This window comes from Acomys minous (genome assembly GCF_964271855.1).
Source record: "Acomys minous genome assembly, contig: scaffold_26, whole genome shotgun sequence".
NCBI classification, from domain to species: Eukaryota; Metazoa; Chordata; class Mammalia; order Rodentia; family Muridae; genus Acomys; species Acomys minous.
The window spans coordinates 439,305-458,391 of NW_028182179.1; the positions used below are offsets into that span (position 1 = coordinate 439,305).

The 19,087-nt window shown below is 36.7% G+C and overlaps 1 protein-coding gene across 1 annotated transcript in view; it reads left to right on the plus strand.

Annotated features, from left to right (window-relative positions):
- LOC311591751 (protein disulfide-isomerase TMX3-like) overlaps positions 1–17,067 on the plus strand; it is a 33,816-nt gene extending 16,749 nt beyond the window's left edge. Inside the window, exons 9-16 of the mRNA XM_084803403.1 lie at positions 2,192–2,258; positions 3,631–3,729; positions 5,779–5,836; positions 5,985–6,038; positions 8,023–8,079; positions 10,859–10,988; positions 12,521–12,589; positions 14,127–17,067. Coding sequence (XP_084659529.1) covers positions 2,192–2,258; positions 3,631–3,729; positions 5,779–5,836; positions 5,985–6,038; positions 8,023–8,079; positions 10,859–10,988; positions 12,521–12,589; positions 14,127–14,384 — 792 coding nt within the window. The 3' untranslated portion in view covers positions 14,385–17,067. The remainder of the gene's footprint in view (positions 1–2,191; positions 2,259–3,630; positions 3,730–5,778; positions 5,837–5,984; positions 6,039–8,022; positions 8,080–10,858; positions 10,989–12,520; positions 12,590–14,126) is intronic.
- The last annotated feature ends 2,020 nt before the right edge of the window (positions 17,068–19,087 follow it).

Genomic DNA, 19,087 nt, shown 5'->3' on the forward strand with positions numbered 1-19,087 from the left:
TAGTTTGACCCCAAAAGGGTCACGACCACAGCTTGAGAACCATTGCTTTAGTACATAGGTTTTTATGTTACAATGGAAATTCTGAAATGTTTTCAACATGTTAAAGAACCTCTACTTTTGCCAATCTAAATCCACTCCAGTTTACCTATTTTGGTAGAAGACATATTATTTTTTCAGAGCACATAATGTTCATACCCTTAATTTGTCATTTCTCCTTTTTTTAGATCTAAGTATTAATTTTTATATTTTACAGTCAGATCCTTCCATTTTGGTGTACAGATGTGTTATTTTTGGCACATGCAAATAGTTGTGTAACCACTATCTCTTTGAAGCTAAAGAATTAGCTGTACATGATATTTATTATACAACTGGAAATAGAGGCAGGAGCTCAAGGCTAGCCTGGGCTACAGTGAGACTTTATATTTTAAAAACAAAGAAAAAACTAAAACAATAGAGAGCAGACCAGCACCTCCTGTAATGTAAACGCCATGGAATGTAAGGAAGAGATAGATATGGAAATGGATTATCTGCTGTAAGTCCTTCCAAGAAAGGCCACTTCATTGCTTTGGAAGGGAGCAATGCCTCATGCTAACACAGAAACTTCCTAACATTTTTGTGGGTGAGTGGCCAAGAAAAGGCAAATCTAGTCATGATTGAGAGCTTTTTTACTACCCGATATTATGATAGTATTATGTAATTTTTAGTTACAATGTAGCAAGATCATTTATCATATTGCCTCTGTGCTGAGATGTACCTGAATCTATTCACTGTTACTTTTGGGTTACATATACTCATGGGTAATTGCCTAGCCTAATTTTTCATAATTTTACCTGTTTGAAATACATACAAAATAGAAGGAGGTACTTTTAGATGATTCCTTATGAATGCCAATAGTATTTAAAAAGTAGTTTGGAGAGTACTTGTTGCCTAATGTCATCCATAATTATCCTGGGAGGTAGATGTTGTCATTGGCTTTAAGTTTCTAGGCTGAGGCAGTTGAATCTAGATGAAGTAACTGAGTATCACAAAGCTGATGAGTACTGGGGAGTGATATCCTTAGGTAGACTGTTAAAGCATTGGTCCTACTGCTCTGTGCTCCAGAATTCCTCCATCTTTTCCTACTCAAAATATTATCCATGGTCTTATAGAAACTCTTAAGAGTGGTCCTTGTCTTTTCTTATGTCAGGCAGCATGCTTCCAGGGAGGTATCTGAAAACATAAAATTTAGCTGAATTTAAGATTGTACTCTTTCTAGTCTTCAGTAGTGTGGGTGAGGGGTTATTTCCTAGTTTTTTTCAATGCTTTTGAAATTAATTGTAGGTACTTAATGTAGAAAATAAAAATGGTTAATAATGTTTATTATTAAAAGCCTGTAATTGTTATGGTGGTATTATTCTCTAACCTGCTACCAAATCAATAAGTACACAGACACCTGATAGATTTTAGATAAGCCTTATTTTACCTGGGGCTGAGCAAATATTTCCCCTCTCAACTACCCTTCATCTCCCAGTCCCATATCCTATGCCAATTGCTCTAATAATTCCTATCTGGGCTACTTCCCCCCCATCCATAAATCATAAATACTTGCACGTGTTTCTCACCTGGGCTGCTTTGCTCCATCCATCATTAGAGCTGCTCCTCCAAGCCATTTGCTTCTTTTCCTATCTCCTCCCCATGAACCTTAGCTCCACCTCTCACTTCTGCCCTGCCCAGGCTTCAGCATTTTGTTTTGGTTTTTGATTTTTGGTTTGTTTGCTTTGTTTGTTTGGTTTTGGTTTTTTTGTTTTTTGGTTTGGTTTGGTTTTTGTTTGTTTGTTTGGTTGGTTTGGTTTTTCAAGACAAGATTTCTCTGTGTAGTCTTAGCTGTCCTGGACTTACTTTGTAGACTAGGCTGGCCTTGAACTCACAGTGATCCAATCTGCCTGCCTCTGCCTCCCAAGTGCTGGGATTAAATGTGTGTGCCACCACACCTGGCTTCAGCGGTTTTTTTTAACCAATCACCTTTAAATTAGGTAGAGCAAGATTTACACAGTAAGGGAAGATGTACCGGAGAATGTGCTTGTAAGAGAAAGCAAGCAGATCTCTGGAACAAAATAATTCGCAATCAAATACAAAGCACCAGATCATGCTATTACAGGTACTAATTGAATTATTGGCGTTAAAATTTCAAACTTCTGATGTTTTTCTGCAGTATGTGACACTGAAAGAGATTCCTGCTGTGCTTGTTTTCAAGGACAACACTTACTTTGTTTATGATGGTAAGTTCCAAAGCTTTAACTCACATAAGGCCTTTCATAATTAAAACATTGTTATAAGCAGGCATTTATAAAATATTGTGTAAGTGCTGCCACTTACAAAGTATCACATTTGATAGAATCATCTTTTAATCCTTCAGTAGATTTCCAACAATGTACTTCATTCTTAGTTGCTTCCATTGAGGTGTGTGTGTGTGTGTGTGTGTGTGTGTGTGTGTGTGTGTGTAATTATTTGCCACTTTAAGAAATAATCTGTATTCAATTTCTATACATTAAAATGTTCAGACTTAATTTTAGGAGGATAGTTAGCTTTCATCACACACCGATAAAATAAAATATCCTCAGCAGAATGAAACTCTTTACCTTCTTTAGGTATTTCTCCCCCTCTGTCAGAAAATACTTTATTTAAATTTTATTTTTATATCATCCATACATCATAAAAAGAAAGATATAATAAAACCCTCATACTCATAAATGGTTAACAGGACCTTACTGTAGTTGTTTCAGTTTTATTGTTTTTCTTTTGAAGTAATTCAAAGCAAATCCTAATGAAATTTTTTCACTGTGTTTCACTATCCTTCTTTTTAAAAATGGGGGTTATATTTTTTTAGGTAACCACTTGATTGTTGGACCACTGAAGAAAAAAATTATTTTCCTTGCTTTAGTAAAGGAACATGTTTTGATATTTTCTTATATTTTATGTCTTGATAACTGCAGAGAAAACTACACATCTCTAATTTTTGTCATTGTGTTCAATTGAACTAACTTGATACATAATTATCACTAGTGCTATACATTAGATGTCCTGCGTTACCCACCTAATGTTGCATAGTTATTTCTGTCCTTTAATTTATACAGGGGATAGTGTGGCAGATACATGACTGTCCTACATCATTAGAGTATTAGATAAAGTGATCTATACAGTGAAACATCAAAGTGCATTCATTCAGGAGATAGTTTTTGAATGTTTATAGTCATCACCAGTCAAATGAACTTGAGAAGAACTTGCATACATGAAAAGAGGAGAAAGGAAAGAACCCATATATTTGTCTGTACCTACCTTCTTTTTGGTTAAGAAAATGCTACTAGAAGTGTTCAATGTATACTTGACCATTGTTACTATTTTATGTATTTTTAAAGAAGAGTGTTTTCTTTTTTCTCCCAAGTTAAAATGTCTAGCAGTATCTAGACTCAGCCTTCAAATCTCTTATTCTAAACCTGCTAAGAGGCCCTTAATTCAGGCAACTATAAACTACCTAAGAACCAGCTTAAGGTTTTATAATTATAATACTGTTTTAGATACGTTATCACTTTGCTGAATTGAGACATTACAGCTGCCTTGTACGCTGATGTATTTCCTTTGCTTTGTTTCAAGAGTATGAAGATGGCGATCTGTCCACATGGATCAGCAGGGAGAGATTTCAGAACTACCTTACTATGGATGGCTTCCTTTTGTATGAACTTGGTGACACAGGTAACAAGCATATGGCCATTCCGCTTCATTACAGAATTTTTCTTTGAGTGCTTATTTACTGGTTCTTTTAAAGCTGCATTTCCTAATTAAAGTACACTTATGTTTGCTAGTTCTGCTTTCTAAGAGTTGAGACTTAAGAGTACCACGGATATATACTTTCATATGAGGATCAGTGTAGCCAAAGAGGTTTACTAACACCTGATGGTGATGAGGAAGACAAGGGCCTGAATGATTCAAGAATAAGGGAATAAAAAACCAAAACCAAAACCAAACAAACAAAAACCATGAAGCTACAAGTTAAAGTGAAGCCTTCTCACTGTCTCCTAAGGTCTGCTGTTACTTGTGAGTGGGAATCAGTCATACTGTTCATTTCTTAAGGTCATATGATAGAAAATGACAAAGAAAGAAAAATAAATAGAAATATAAGAGTTAGCCAACATAGAAAGTTTAAAAATTATAAGAAGCTTACTTTATTAGGAGAGTATTGTATAGGCTTAGACCCCACTAAAGGTGGGACATCTATATGTTGTTACCACATGTGTTCCCTCTCACAGTTTCATGATCATGAAATGGAAATACAGCGATAGGGAAGAAACATTTGAAAATTAGACACAATTCAAATTAAGCACTGAAGCCAGGTGCTGTAGCACACGTCTGTAATGCCAGCATTCAGAAGGCAGAGAGGTAGATGGATATTTGTGAGTTCGAGCCAGCCTGATCTACAGAGAGAGGCCAGGACAGCCAGGACTCTATTACACAGGGAAACCCTGTCTTGGGGGGAAAGAAGAATAAGAAAAAAACAAAATGAAAAATTAAGCACTGAATAGTACATGAAATATTTCAAGAAATGAAATAATTCTTATAGATGATGTTTTCAACAAAAAGCTAACAGTGAATCAAGATTATGTAGATGTATTAGAGATGTATTATGCAGGGTGAGATTAGGAAAAGCATGAAAATAATGTAAATGATGCTAATTTTTTGGTTTTGGGATTTTGGGGGGGGGGGATTTTGGTTTGGTTAGTTTGGTTTGGTTTGGTTTTTAACTTATTCCTACATTTGTGTTTCTACCTCGAGTGAAACTATACTCAAGTATGTTTATGTATATAAATTCATTTAATTTTTCCTTATAAGTCAGAAAAACTTGCTTTCCTAAAATAAATGGGAGTTTGCTTATGTTCAGTTACATAAGTATTAGAGAGTGGTATCTCACTTTTATTCTCCCTGCTTGGTACAGTGCTGAGAACATAACCCACGTCAGCACCCCGAACACTACTGTTATTACATTGTTCTACCCTCCCGAACATTGTCAGTAGGCATATAACTTACTGTTTTACTTATACTTCAAAAGTAGTGTCACTCAATTTGATTCTATATGCCATCACTGGTGAAATTGTAACAGAGGAAATGGCTATGCAAAAATAATTTCCTTAGTGTTATAAACTACTAGGGCTTATTAGCAATTTTTAGTAAATGTTTTTAAATCAATGTCTTTGTTGTTGTTGTTGTTGTTGTTGTTGTTGTTGTTGTTGTTGCTGCTGCTGCTGCTGCTTTTTCAAAACAGTGTTTCCCTGTGTAGCCGTAGCTATCCTGGATTCACATTGTAGACCAGGCTGGCCTCTAACTTTGATCCATTTGCCTCTGCCTTCCTGAGTGCTGGGATAAAGGCATGTACCACCACATCTGGCAATGTCTTCTTTATGGTGTAGCTTTTGACAAAATATTTCATTACGTTGTTGGTTTGCATAAAATAATTTTAGAGAAATTAAAATAAAATTATTAATATTTACCTCCTAGAGGTAGAAGAAATGTATCATTTGAAGTTGACTAATTTACTGGTCTGGGCTGCAAATATGTTGGCTTAATTTTATGTAATGTGTAAATAATGATTGGCAAGTGAGAATTCTACCACTGAACCACCAATGCGTAAATGATGATTGGAATCTAGAAACATAGTCTGGTATCAGAAGTAATATTTGACAAGTATGGGTTATGTGAGTTATGTCTTTCTCAATTCAAGGAAATGAAAGATACTATTCTTAATTTCAGGAAAGCTTGTGGCTATTGTAGTCATTGATGAGAAAAACACATCACTTGAGCATACCAAGTATAGTTGCTTTGAAACAGATTTAAGCTTCAAATGCCATGCCAGCTTTGTGTAGTCTACATAGAGTGTCTTGCAACAGATGTTGTAATGGGATAGTTAAACCTTTTAATTGAAGAGGTGACATATTTATGTATTTATTCTTCTACAGATTAAAGTCAATTGTTCAAGAAGTTGCTAGAGATTTCAGAGACCACTTCCATAGGTATGTGCATGTTTTCTGAAAAGTTGACTTTGTTTGAAAGTTTGTCACTGTTTAATTCGGTTTATCAGTGAAGTAAATTAAAAGTAGTTAAGATCCCTAATCTCAAAAATTTAAGGCTGGCATCTTAGATGCTCTAAGGTCTAAATGCATGGGCTCTGACACAGCACTAAGTGGAAAATTCCACACCTGCCTTCCCATGATAGTGGTCAGAACACAAAGTCATGTTAAAGAATTGTGATACTTCCTTCATGGTATGTGTATAAGGTATATATGAGGAGGGAAAAATGAGTTCTGTATTTTTTTTAATTCACTTTATATCCTGTCATAGCCCCATCCCTCCTCTCCTCACAGGCCCACGCTCCCTCCCCCTCCTCCCTCCCCCATCCCCTCTTCCTCAAAAAAGGGGAACCTCCTTCCCTTCTATCCCAGCTCATCAAATCACATCAGGACTAAGTGTGTCTTCTTCCCCTGTGGCCTGCTAAGGTTGTCCCACCAGGGGGAAATGATCAAACAACAGCCAACAGAGTCCATGTCAGAGAGAGCCCCCACTCCTCTTACTAGTGGACCCACAGAAAGCCTGAGCTGCCCATCAGCTACGTCTGTGTAGGGAGAGATGTGCAGGGATAAAGTTAGAGCAGAGATTGAAGGAATGTCCAACCAGTGCTTGGCTCAGCCTAAGACCCACCCATGGGAGAGAGCCAGCCCTGACACTATTAAAGATATTCTTATCTAAAGATTTGCTTGCAGGCAGGAGCCTAGCATAGTTGTCTTCTGAGAGGCTCCACCCAGTAGCAGTTAGAAACAGTCGCAGCCAAACACAAGGCAATGTACAGGAATTCTTGTGGAAAAGGGGGAAGGGGAAAAGGACCTGGAGGTGACAGGAGCACCCCAAGAAGACCAACAGAGCCAACTGACAGCGCCAGCCTGGAGACTGAAGCACCAACCAAAGACTCTGCATGAGTTCTGTACTGAACATTTGGGTCCCTGCCCTAGGGAGCTCATTGTACGCAAATCCAAACCATGAAAACTCAGAAATGTCAAACACTTCTGGGCCCCAGCATTTCAGATAAGAGAGATCATATCTCATACTTTGAAAGGTAAATCAAGAATTAATTGACCTGGAGCTTCCAGTCAGCATGAGGACATATCTATGCCACATCTTAAAAGTTGGAGAAGCTGCTGCACCCAGTCATTTATAATTCATCCCATTCCTACTTCTTGAGAGTGTTTGACACATGTTTTATGGTAGAAGAATATTCACATAAATTTGCAAATTTGAAACAATTTAAATGAACACTCACATGCCAGGAAAGTGATTGTAAAAAAAAAAACTCAAAATACTAATGAAATGTAAAAAGTTACTTAGGAATAAGAATTTTTGCTGTATTTCATTTTTTTATGTTTGTTGCTGCTACCAAAACAGCAAGAGAAACCTCGAGGATTCATTATTTTCTTTGTATAAAATCTACTAAAAGTTCATTGTGCAATTCTCATGGTACATGGTAGCTGACCTCTTCTGAGTGATCCTATTTCACAGTAAATCCACTTTTTTTTTATTTTCTTTTTTGGTTTTTTGAGACAAGGTTTCTCTGTGTAATGGTCCTCGCTATGTGCAACTCTCCTTGTAGACCAGGCTTGCCTTGAACTCACAGAGATCCACCTGCCTCTGCCTCCCTGAGTGCTAGGATTAAAGGCGTGTGCCACCACACCTGGCTCACTTTCTTTAAATGTATTTTACTTGCAGCACATTTCATTGCCTGTCTTTTAAACATGTATAGTGAGGTGAAATGTCCAGTTTGTTGGTTGTGTATTTGCTTATCAAAACTGAGTAGAAAACACTCTGGTGTAAATGTCAGGGGTTCCATGTTCAGTGTTGGAAGTTTATGTGCTTACAAGTTCTAGTTTGTGGTGTGTACCTTTTTTCTCTTAATCCAATAGTGTGCTCTTTCTCTTCTTTCTCTTTGTTGTTGCTTGTGTCTTACAGAGATTTTCAGTTTGGCCATATGGATGGAAATGACTATATAAACACCTTGCTGATGGAGTAAGTAAAGTATTGATGGTTTTTCCACTTTGATATTACTAATTTTGAGAGATGGAGAGCGACTTAATTAGCTGGAAAAAACATACCAAAAAGCACTTTCTGTCATTTTCTGATGCTGACATCCCCCCAATAAATGTCTGATTTTATTTTATAAATCCTGTATTTTGAATTTATTAAGATTTAATTTTATTCTTTACTATAAAGATTGTCTCCCACTTCAACATAATAACATTTTCAAATCATTCTATAATAGGTAAATTTATAGTTTTTATAATACATATTTTAATAAGTTATTGTGGGCTGGTAAGGTTGTTCACTGAGTAGAGCCACTTCCTCATAGGCCTGACAACTTGAGTTTGATCCCCATATGCCACAAGGTGTCAGAAGAGGCCCAATCCTGAGAGTTGTCTGACTTCCACATGCAATAATCGAAGATGCTTGAAGTAATTGACAGTATTTTTTCTTTGTTCTTTTTTTTTTTTTCTTAATTTTCTTTACATCCCATTTCAATCCACTGCTCAGTGGAGCCTCTCAGAGGACACCTATGCTAGGCTTCTGTCTGCAAACATAGCAGAATATTGTTAATAGTGTCAGGGGTTGGCTCTCTCCCATGGGGTGGTACGAGGCTGTAGTTGGACTTTCCTTCAGTGTCTGCTCTGTCTTTATCCCTGCACATCTTGTAGGCAGGGTAAATTTGGGGTCGAAGTTTTTATGGGTGGGCTGGTGTTCCCATCCCTCCACTATGAGTCCTATCTAGTTAGAGGATATTCTTTAAATTTTAAAATTTCACGCCAGGTGTGGTAGTCGGAGGCAGAGGCAGGTGGATTGCTGTGAGTTCAAAGCCCGTCTGGTCTACAAAGTAAGTCCAAGCTACATAGAGAAACCATCTTGAGAAAATAAATAAATAAATAAATAAATAAAATTTCACTGACAGATTCATGCAAGTGTAGAATAAATTTTAGATATTTTTTAACCATCTTTCCCTCCCTTTCTCCCCCACATCTTTCTCTGAAACACTTCTGCCCAATAAGTCTGAGTTGTTTGCATAAGTGTGTGATAGGTTATTGGTAACTTCACTGAAGAAAATTATAACCTCCTGACCCGAAAGCTACTAACTACCAGTAATCACACAGGAAGAGACAGGACCTCGTAGGCCCCTTCCTTGTGCATGATGAAATGCTGACAGACCCAGTCTCATGCAGGGCTTACACAGAGAACCACATGTTCAGTGAGTTCATAGTTGCAGCAGCTGTGTTATGTACAGCACTCATCTTTTTGCAGCACAACTCCCCATTCTTTAGAGTTTATGTTTTTTTCCCATTTCCACTTCCATCCCTCTTCCACATTGTTTCCCAAATGGCACTAAAGTTTTAATAATGTTTAAAAAAAAAAGAAAAAGAAAAAGAAAAGAAAGGAAAACAATTGTTTATAAATTTCCTATTGCTCATAGAACAATTATTGTGTATAGAAGTTGTAAAGTTGATCTTGTATAAACCTAAGAGGAAAGATATTCTGTATAACCCTATAATGGAAATTCATTTTTTTTTCAGTATATGATAGGGACTTTGATAAGACCATTTAAGTTGATAGATTCATTTTTTAAATGTTTGCAGCATTCCGCAGCACTTTTGCTCCAATAACTAACATCATAATCCACGATGATAGTATCTAGCAGTAGGTAAGCATTTAATTCGTAGTTTAGTCAGTTGTAAGATCTTAGCTCAAATTACAGTCACAACATCATAGTCAGCTTAAGTTGTTAGGTTTGAAGGGTGTGTTTTAGTTTTTTTGTCTTTGACAAATACCTGAGGGAAACGTTTTAAAGGAGGTAAAATTTATTTTGGTATGTAAGTCTCAGTCAGTGTTGGTGGGTTCTACTGCTTTCAGTCTGAATGAGGCAGATCATCGTGGCAGCAGGAATTGTATGGCTGATACTCCTCACCTTAGGTGACTAAGAAGTAAAAGTAGAGGAAGAGAAAAGGAAGCAGGAGAAACCTTCAGTGTCATGTTACCAGTGACTTGATAGATCTAGCCAGCTTAACTGTAGAAGACTCCTCTGCCTACAAAGATGATGTCACCAGCTGGGGGCCTTCACACACCAGCCTTTCCAGGCCATTTCATATTCAAGCCATGACAGCAGGGCTTAAGTGCCAAGGTGTGACCTGCCTGGTGAATGTTTAAGTACATTGGAAAATATATGTGTCCTCTTGTTGGGTAGAGTGACAGGAGACTACAGAGAATTCACAATAGTGTTTATTTAACATGTATGTTTACTCAGTGTATACAAGGAACCATTCTGAAGGGTTAGCTTGAATTTTCTCATGTAATTGTGTAGCAAGTTAGGTACTATTGGTTTCCATATTTTATAAGAAAAAAGCTTTACATGTAAGAAGCTAAAGTTCTTGACTAACATGCTGCAGTGTTAAGAGAAAGCTCCAGATTCAAACAGTGTGGTTCCAGAGACCACTCTCTTGCCTGTTGGGGTTTCTGAGTACCATCTGAGGTAGAGTTAAACGTTATTAGTATTCTGTATAGTACTGTGCAGAAATGTATACTTTGCACAGCACTTTTAATCACTTAGGTGTTGGTTTTTAGAATATTTTCATGCAATCTTGATTAATGGTAAAGTTTATACAAACTTTGAAAGCTTCCTGTAAACCACAGAGGTAAAGATATTAAAAATCTCTTTTCTTCTCTAACTATAGCTACTTAGATGTAATTGAGCGCTAGAGTATTTATTATTGCTGTGCTTAATATAAATTTTTATTTTTTTTTCTAGTGAGTTGACAGTCCCAACCATAGTTGAACTGAATACTTCTAACCAACAGTACTTTTTGCTAGATCGACATATTAAGGATGCCAGTGACATGGTCCAGTTCATTAACAGCATTTTGGATGGTACAGTACCAGTAAGTGTTTCAGATCCATTTCAGAGGGATGAAGGGAAAGAGGCACAAGAGAAACTAGCAGTTCTTTACCTTAGATCCTGAAAAGAGTAGGTATTCATTGCTTGGAGGGAAGAGGGAATCAGCTTCCACCCACTGCTTTCTCCTGCCTCATTCAGTCAGCCTATTAGAGCCTCACAGGGGCAAATGTCCCTCAAAGAGTTATTTGGGACACTGTTGCCTATCACAGTGATGGGGAAAGTATTCTTGGCCTCTAGAGCTGGTAGAGATATTAGGAGGTTTGTGACCCGGAATAATGCTTTTTTAGAGAATTTTCCTGGCATGACCCTTTGGAGTCAGTTGAATTAAGGACAACTGAATTAAGTTAGCCAGACTATGAAAACCAGTTTTTTAAACCATCAAGAAATGTATTGAGGGGCTGGAGAGATGGCTCAGTGGGTAAGAGCACCACCTGCTCTTCCAAAGGTCCTGAGTTCAATTCCCAGCAATCACATGGTGGCTCACAGCCATCCATAATGTAGTGTGATGTGATGCCCTCTTCTGGCCTGAAGGTGTACATGCAGACAGAACACTGTATACATAATAAATAAATAAATCTTAAAAAAAAAAAAAAAAAAGAAAGAAAGAAAAAAAAGAAATGTATTGAGAACCAGAGCTCCAGCAAAGAGTTCTAAAAATAATCATGTGAAAGAATTGTCATAAAGACTATGTGATCTTATTTTTTCCTTTTTCTATTCTTTTTGTTACTGTAATTCTTATTGTAGTATTTCTCAAACTAGGCTGCAACTCATTGAACAGTCGTGAAAACATATCTTAATTCAGTAATTTAAAAAAAAGTCAGAATGAGTCTTTGTTGCTTCAGTGATAATTTAATTATTGTTTTGTTTTTTACATGTTTTTTTCAGTTTTACACAGACTTTGGGAAGCTCCCTGAGTCACATAGTAGCAATATGTTACTGTGTTGAAGTGTTGTTTTGATTGAAAGAAACTGAGTTATAGTAGTGAGAGCCCTTTTGTTTGTGAGTTAGTGAAACCTGACCAGACTCTTGTAACAGATATGTCATTGGTCCTATAGCTTAGCAATTCAAAGAATGGTCCAGACTTCTGGGGTAGCTAGATGCCAAGGTTTGATATCCCCAGGAACTTTTCTCTGCACTCATCTCAGCACTATCTGTTGAGCTCCATCTGCATGAAGATGTTCCTACTTAGTAAGAAAGTCTTTGGCCACACTGTAGCTAAGCAGCCAGAGAAACTCAGAGCTTGTGCAAGCCTAGGGAGGGTGGGCCACCTTCCAGCAAGCCACAAGGATTATAAGTAAAGGAAGAATGAATTGTTTAGAGTACGTTAACATGATAAGTAGGAATATATATATTTAACGTGAATATATAAGTGGTATAAATATTTAACATGATTTTTGGGGACTAGGGTATAATATTTTTTGAATCAATATTTTTACTTCTAGCTATATTTTTATGTACGTAACATAACGAACTACTAATATGTGTATAACTTGTCTTATTCTTATTAAATTAAAGGCCCAAGGAGGTGATAGCATTTTGCAGAGATTAAAAAGAATAGTATTTGATGCCAAATCTACAATTGTGGTAAGTTCTGGCAGTTAATTTAGTGTCTTCAATAACTGAAAATTTTGGCATTGTCAGTCTGCTCTCTGTTTCTTTCAACTTGCCTTCTTTCTTTAATACTTTATTTCTTTATATGGCAGGCTTAAATTGTAGAATTAAAATGTGAATTAATTCTCTAACAGTTCATTTGTTCATCCCAACTGTCTTGCTCCATGCCACTTTTCATTTGTTGAGGCAAAGGCAACCATGAAAATGTGGCCTTATTGGTAAGGAATAAATTTGGGTAATCTGAATTATCCATACATAACATCCTTCTGTTTATCACTATCCTGTTTCCACCTAAATGGTTTGTCCTCTTTGTATTTTGTCTGACAGCTGCCCTCACTTTCACTCAGGACCACACATCCTCTCAACAGTCTTCAGTCCACTACACAGTGTCACAACAGCCATCAGTTCTGAGCACTTCCTTTCCCTTTTCCAGTGATACTCACCAGAAGACCTCACCCATCTGAAGTACTTTCCTTACTGGCTTTTAAATATTGCTGAGGCTTTCTAGGGCTAGAGTCAGTAGTCATACATTGTCGTGTTCTGCTTCTTTCTCACTCATCCTCAAACTTCCACCTCTTATTCTGTGAATCAACCAAAATTACCTTTTGTTCTCTGTATTCTTTTAGAGTAACAGACCCAACCCATGAAATAAATCTTAGTGGTAAAACCAATTCACGTAACTGAGGAAATAGCACATAACATAAGAGGAAGTAGTAAATTAATAAAGCTTTACTAACAACCAGATGACTCAGATATTAGAATGTCATGTGAAGAGAGTATGTATAGGGCTGTAAATAGATGGCTCTGTAGTTAAGAGCTGGTACTTTTTACAAAGGACCTAAGTTCAGTTCCCAGCTCATAACCTCCCATGACTCCAGCTACAGGAGATCTGATACCTCTGGCCTCCAGGCACCTACACACACAGACATACACACATAAATCTTTAAGTATGTGTGTGTGTGTATGAGCATGAATATTAACTCTTTACCAGAAAGAACCCACAAGCAACTTCCTAGAGTTTAACACATAGATAATAATCATCTAAGAGATATTTATAGGCGATAAGAGAAAAAGAAGGGTCTTGATAATCAGACTATTTGATTGCTTATCCTGTTGCCTGTAGCCATTTCTGCACACATGCACACTTACATGTGCATATATGAGCATAGAATTTTTGTTTATGGAGTCTTTTTGTTTGTTTTTATTTTTCGAGTCAAGATTTCACTTGTAGTCCTCGCTGTCCTGGACTCCTCTTTGTAGACCTGGCTGGCCTCGAACTCACAGAGATCCACCTGCCTCTGACTCCTGAGTGTTGGGATTAAAGATGTGAACCACCACATCGGGCTTTATTTATTGAGCCTTTAACATGGTAGATACTGCTCAGGTATTGACAGTTATTCATTGCAACTGAGTTCAGTAACAGTGAGAGAAAAGTTGTGTGGCTTTAAATTTACATCATGTTTTTTATGTCAGAATTCCATTGAAGTGCAACTGAATTCTCTCCCCACAGTCTATATTCAAGAGCTCTCCACTTATGGGCTGCTTTCTCTTTGGCCTGCCGCTGGGTGTCATCAGTATCATGTGCTGTGGAATCTATACAGCTGACACAGATGGAGGCTATATAGAAGAGCGATATGAAGTGTCCAAAAGCGAAATGGAAAACCAAGAACAGATAGAAGAGAACAAAGAGCAGGAGTCCAGCAGTGGAGGGTCTCTAGTGCCTGCGGTGCAAGAGCCCAAGGATGTATTAGAAAAGAAGAAAGATTGAGACTTCACAGAAAGAAAATATTTGATAAGATTTCAAATTATTAAAGAGTATTTATTGAATTTAGATATTTAATCATGATCTATTTACAGAAGAGAACATGTTCTTTGTATTTTGCTAACAACTGCATGAATTAAAGTAATCCTTCCATAAATGGAAGCTGTTTGGAGCAAAGAGATGAAGAGTTTGTCCAGAACAAAGTCAAATCGTTCTGTCAACTATTGTTCAGATGCCCAGTGTCTGTACACCTGTCTATGTGTGTGTTCTATGGCAAAGTTAAGAAACTTTGGCAGAATTTTAACTTGACCATTAAGGTGGAAGATGTGTGTTTTGCAAAGAGAAATAATACTTTCACCTACTATACCAATTCTCCTATATTTTGGATAAAGTTTATATAAACAGATGAAATCTTTAAAATTTAGACATTTTAAGAGAAACTGGTAATTTTTCCATCTATCAAATTTAAAGTTCTAAGTTTAAAAGTAGTGATTTTATATATAGCATAATGATTTTATTTTACTAGTTGTTTTTAAAGGAGAAATGTTACTTTTTTACTTAAACTCCACTGCATTATTACGATACGGGCATATGGTACCATGAAGTAGGAGAAGGATCTTGTAATTGACCTTTACAAAATGACCAAGATATGTGTGGAGTGGGGGCTGAAGCTGTGCTGTTTAGCAGAGCACACTGTCCACTACTGCAGGAAAGAGAGGCCATCTCACTTTTAGCCAAAGCAGCCTGGTATTTTGTTTTGTTTCATTTTTATTTTATAGCTTGATATTACTTACAATATTTCTATTAATTAAGAATGTTTTCATAAGAAATACAAATTACATTTTATGATATGTAAACTAATAATTTAAAATTTACTGCCACACCTCTATTGTGGGAGACTATAATATATCAGTGATACAATCAACATGTTAAACTCAGATATCATGGATAGAGAGAGTTCTCTTCTCTAGCCCCTCACCTTTGCCTCCATGACAGTCACGACCTCTCATGTTTTATCAGAATGCAGTCATGCCTAACAGTAGGTATTTTGTGATAATATGTTTACTACAGATCAGTTTGTTAATTTTGAGGCCTTCGTTTTAGCTAATTTCTGATTTTTTATTAGGTAATGTTTAGATTCTGTTCTTTGACTACTTTAGGGTTTGTTAAAAGGATCCACTGTGCATTTACAGACATCGTGTGTAGTTCCAACAGTGACATTTCTTGGGGCTTCTGCTTTGGTTGCCAGGGGAGCTTCTGATCTCAGATGCAATACTAATCAGCACTGAACTTAAACACGTGTGTCTGGAGCTAGGGAATTGCTAATCATAGTCTGTGTCCAAGTGTTCCTTTTCATAGTCAAAAGCATCCATTTTTAACATTTAATCATCATTAACTTTATTGATAATGTTATAAATATGTAGTCACAGGGAATTTTTAGGAAATAAAAGAATATTCTCTAATGGAAACTGGAGATACGCACTGTTAAAAGTTATTGTGAGCTGTGCATAGTGGCGCACGCCCTTAATCCCAGCACTTGGGCGGCAGAGGGAGGAGGATCGCTGAGTTCGGAGCCAGCCTGGTCTACAAAGGAGTCCAGCACAGCCAAGGCTACACAGAGAAACCCTGGCTCAAAAAAAAGTTACTGTGAAAAGTAAGCTCCTCCAAAGAATAAAGATGATTCTTTAGGAAGGTTCATGGTAGTGGGCCCAATGGTCAAGCCTTTTTATAGGAGAAAAGACCTGAAGTGCATAGAGATTCCTCATTTATGATCCTGTATGGTAAGGAGAGAGACAAGGGAAGTCCCACCAGTATATTTTAGTATTGTTCATCACTGTCAACTATGTATGTATTTTGTCTTGTCAATCATCCCTTGTAAATAAGTTCTTAGTAAGAAAAAAAGAATAACTAAAGCACAGCTTTGCATCAATGAACAGAAGTGCAAAGATAATTCTTTGTTTTCGGCAATATTTTTCTTTACGAATGAGTCCTTTGGTTCTCTGCTGCAAAACAACTTTATACTGATCCTCATAGTCTATTTATACTTTTAAAATGTGCATCGGATAAAACAAAATGTGTATGTGGATTGTAAGTAAAGTTTTTTGTATTGAACTCTTTTTTACTTGTTTATTCTTAAGGACATTTTTATTTGCATTGTCAGGTTGCTCACATAAAAACAAAACAAAACTAAAATTTGTTCATTCATGTGCTTTTCTCTTGAGTGTGTTATCATTCTGAATACTGTATGCTTATCAGGAGAACATACTTTAGAATCAAGGCACCCCTCTTCATAATGTAGTAAATGATTGATACTCTAATTCCCATGGCTAAAAACCAACAACAGAATCCTTTCAGGAAAGTGGGATTCTGCCTTTTTTTTTTTTTCATGTGTAAAGATCTGATTTCTGAAATTCAAAATCGTAGCTCATTGGTGCTCAACAACATTTAAGAGTATTTCAGAGAATGTGCATGTTTAGCCCAGCAACCCCAGCACCTCTGCCCTGAAATTCCTCTTTGTTGTGTTTACCAATATTTTGTAGTTTCTATTGTTTGAAATTTGTTTGAGATTTACTAGGTCTAGAGGTTTTGATTTCTTCCTTACTCAGAGGACTTTTGGAACCTGGTTTAGAACTCATGTAAAAGATGCCAAATGAGTAAAAGTAATGGAAAAGTCTCTTGAAGAGCTGAAGCAATTGTGTGTGTTGTTTGTTTTTACCCAGTTTTATTGCTCATGATGTTTCTAATATTTTGACTTGGTAGCTCTTTATTTTAAGAAAATAATATTTTCCAGCACTCGGAGGCAGAGTCCGGCCAATACATGTAAGTTCAAGGTCAGCCTGATCTTCAGAGTGAGGCTACACAGAGAAACCCTATTTTGAGGGAGAAAAGAAAAGTAATAATATTTTCATCAGTGTTTCATGATGAGATGAACGGGGGTAGGGGAGAAACCACTCACCTATTCTTACACAGAAATTGTTAAGTGTGGACTGTTTAGACTTAAGTGGCAGGACTGAATTTGCCATTTTCTTTTTATAAATATATATTTTTTCTGAATGTGCCTGAGCCCCAAGAATGAGAAAAAACAATAATTAATTGTAGAAATAATACATTTTCTAGTTTGGACTAAGCTATAAAGGTTTTTGAAAGTGTATTACTGTTAACTTGTCGAATTGTGATACTCTGCCTTATGACATCAATTGGAAACCTTTGTTTTTCTAAAATAAAGTAACTAAAAACATCATTGCATAACTGCTACCTTTAATACGTGTTTTTCAGAAGTTTGCCATTTGACTAGTTGTCTAAACAAAATAAGCTATAACTAATATTCCATACAATACTTTCATTTTAATAAGACATAGCTTATTAATAATCACAGAAATTTTAGATTTAAGCAGGCTTAGAAGAGAATTATATCCAAAACCCCAACACCCCTTTATCTACTTTTAATTTTATAAAACCTAATTTCTACAAAATTCAAAGTTAAAACTGGTGAACTTTGAATTAATAAATTAACGATTCTGAATACCATACTGTCCTGACCTCTCATTTTTATTATCAATGAACAGGCAATTTAAAGCATTGGAGGGGTGGCTATTTGTGTTTGATTTTTTTTTCAACATTAAGTAAAGCACGTACATTATGAGTACATAAGTTTTTACACAAATGTTAATTTTAAATTCCTGACATCAGATATGTTTTCATGAGGTGTTGAGACCAAGAATAACTGAGCTCAAAATATGAATTTGAACTTGATTTGCAGCTTATGAGCAGAAACAGACAGCTCAGCTATGTGTGAAGGAGGTGCCCTGTGTTATAAGTGGGTGGGGCACCATCTGTACGGGAGTTTTCTCCACCCTTGTGAAGTTAGAAAAGCCAGTTAACCTGTCCCACTTCCGAATTACCTGTGTCTTGAGGATAATGCTGCCTATCTGTGGATTTTTTAAAGTTAGAAGACCCCATGACTGACACAGCCACAATTCATTAATTGAGGATTACTGTTTAAATTTAATTGACTTCTCATTTAGAATTCTATCATTGACCTCAAGGAGAGGAAGGATCTAATAACAAATATTTAAGTTTAGTTACCTATGAAAATCCACTGGAACCAGGCGGTGGTGGCGCACACCTTTAATCCCAGCACTTGGGAGGCAGTTGGAGGCCAGCCTGGTCTACAAAGCGAGTCCAAGACATCCAAGACTACACAGAGAAACCCTGTCTCGAAAAACGAAAAAAAGAAAATCCACTGGGTTTTGTGCTTTTTAAATGAAAGTGATCACACACAAGGAAATGTAACCTGCCAGTTATTGATTAATATTTATGAATATCTTATTTAAAGTTCTGTATGATTTAGACAATTAGATGCAGATATGTCACCATAGGTGGAGTCTGAGGTTTCAGAAGGTACCTGTGGATCATGATGCAGATCTCAGGTTCTCCAGCACCATGCCTACCTGACACATACTCCCTTTTGGTGATGATGGTATCTTTGGAAGCTGTAAGCAAACCCCTGACTAAATGCTTCCTAAGTTGACTTGGGTGTATTGTTTTATTACAGTAAATGATAGCCCTAAGATAGTTTTCTTGTGCCTTTATCTAGGAGAATACTCTGGACAGGTGAGTTGGGGAAGTGGGTTGAGAACAGAGCTGATTTCCACACTGGAGTACAAGCAATTGGTGTGCATATGTAACTTGATATTTGAATGACTTTA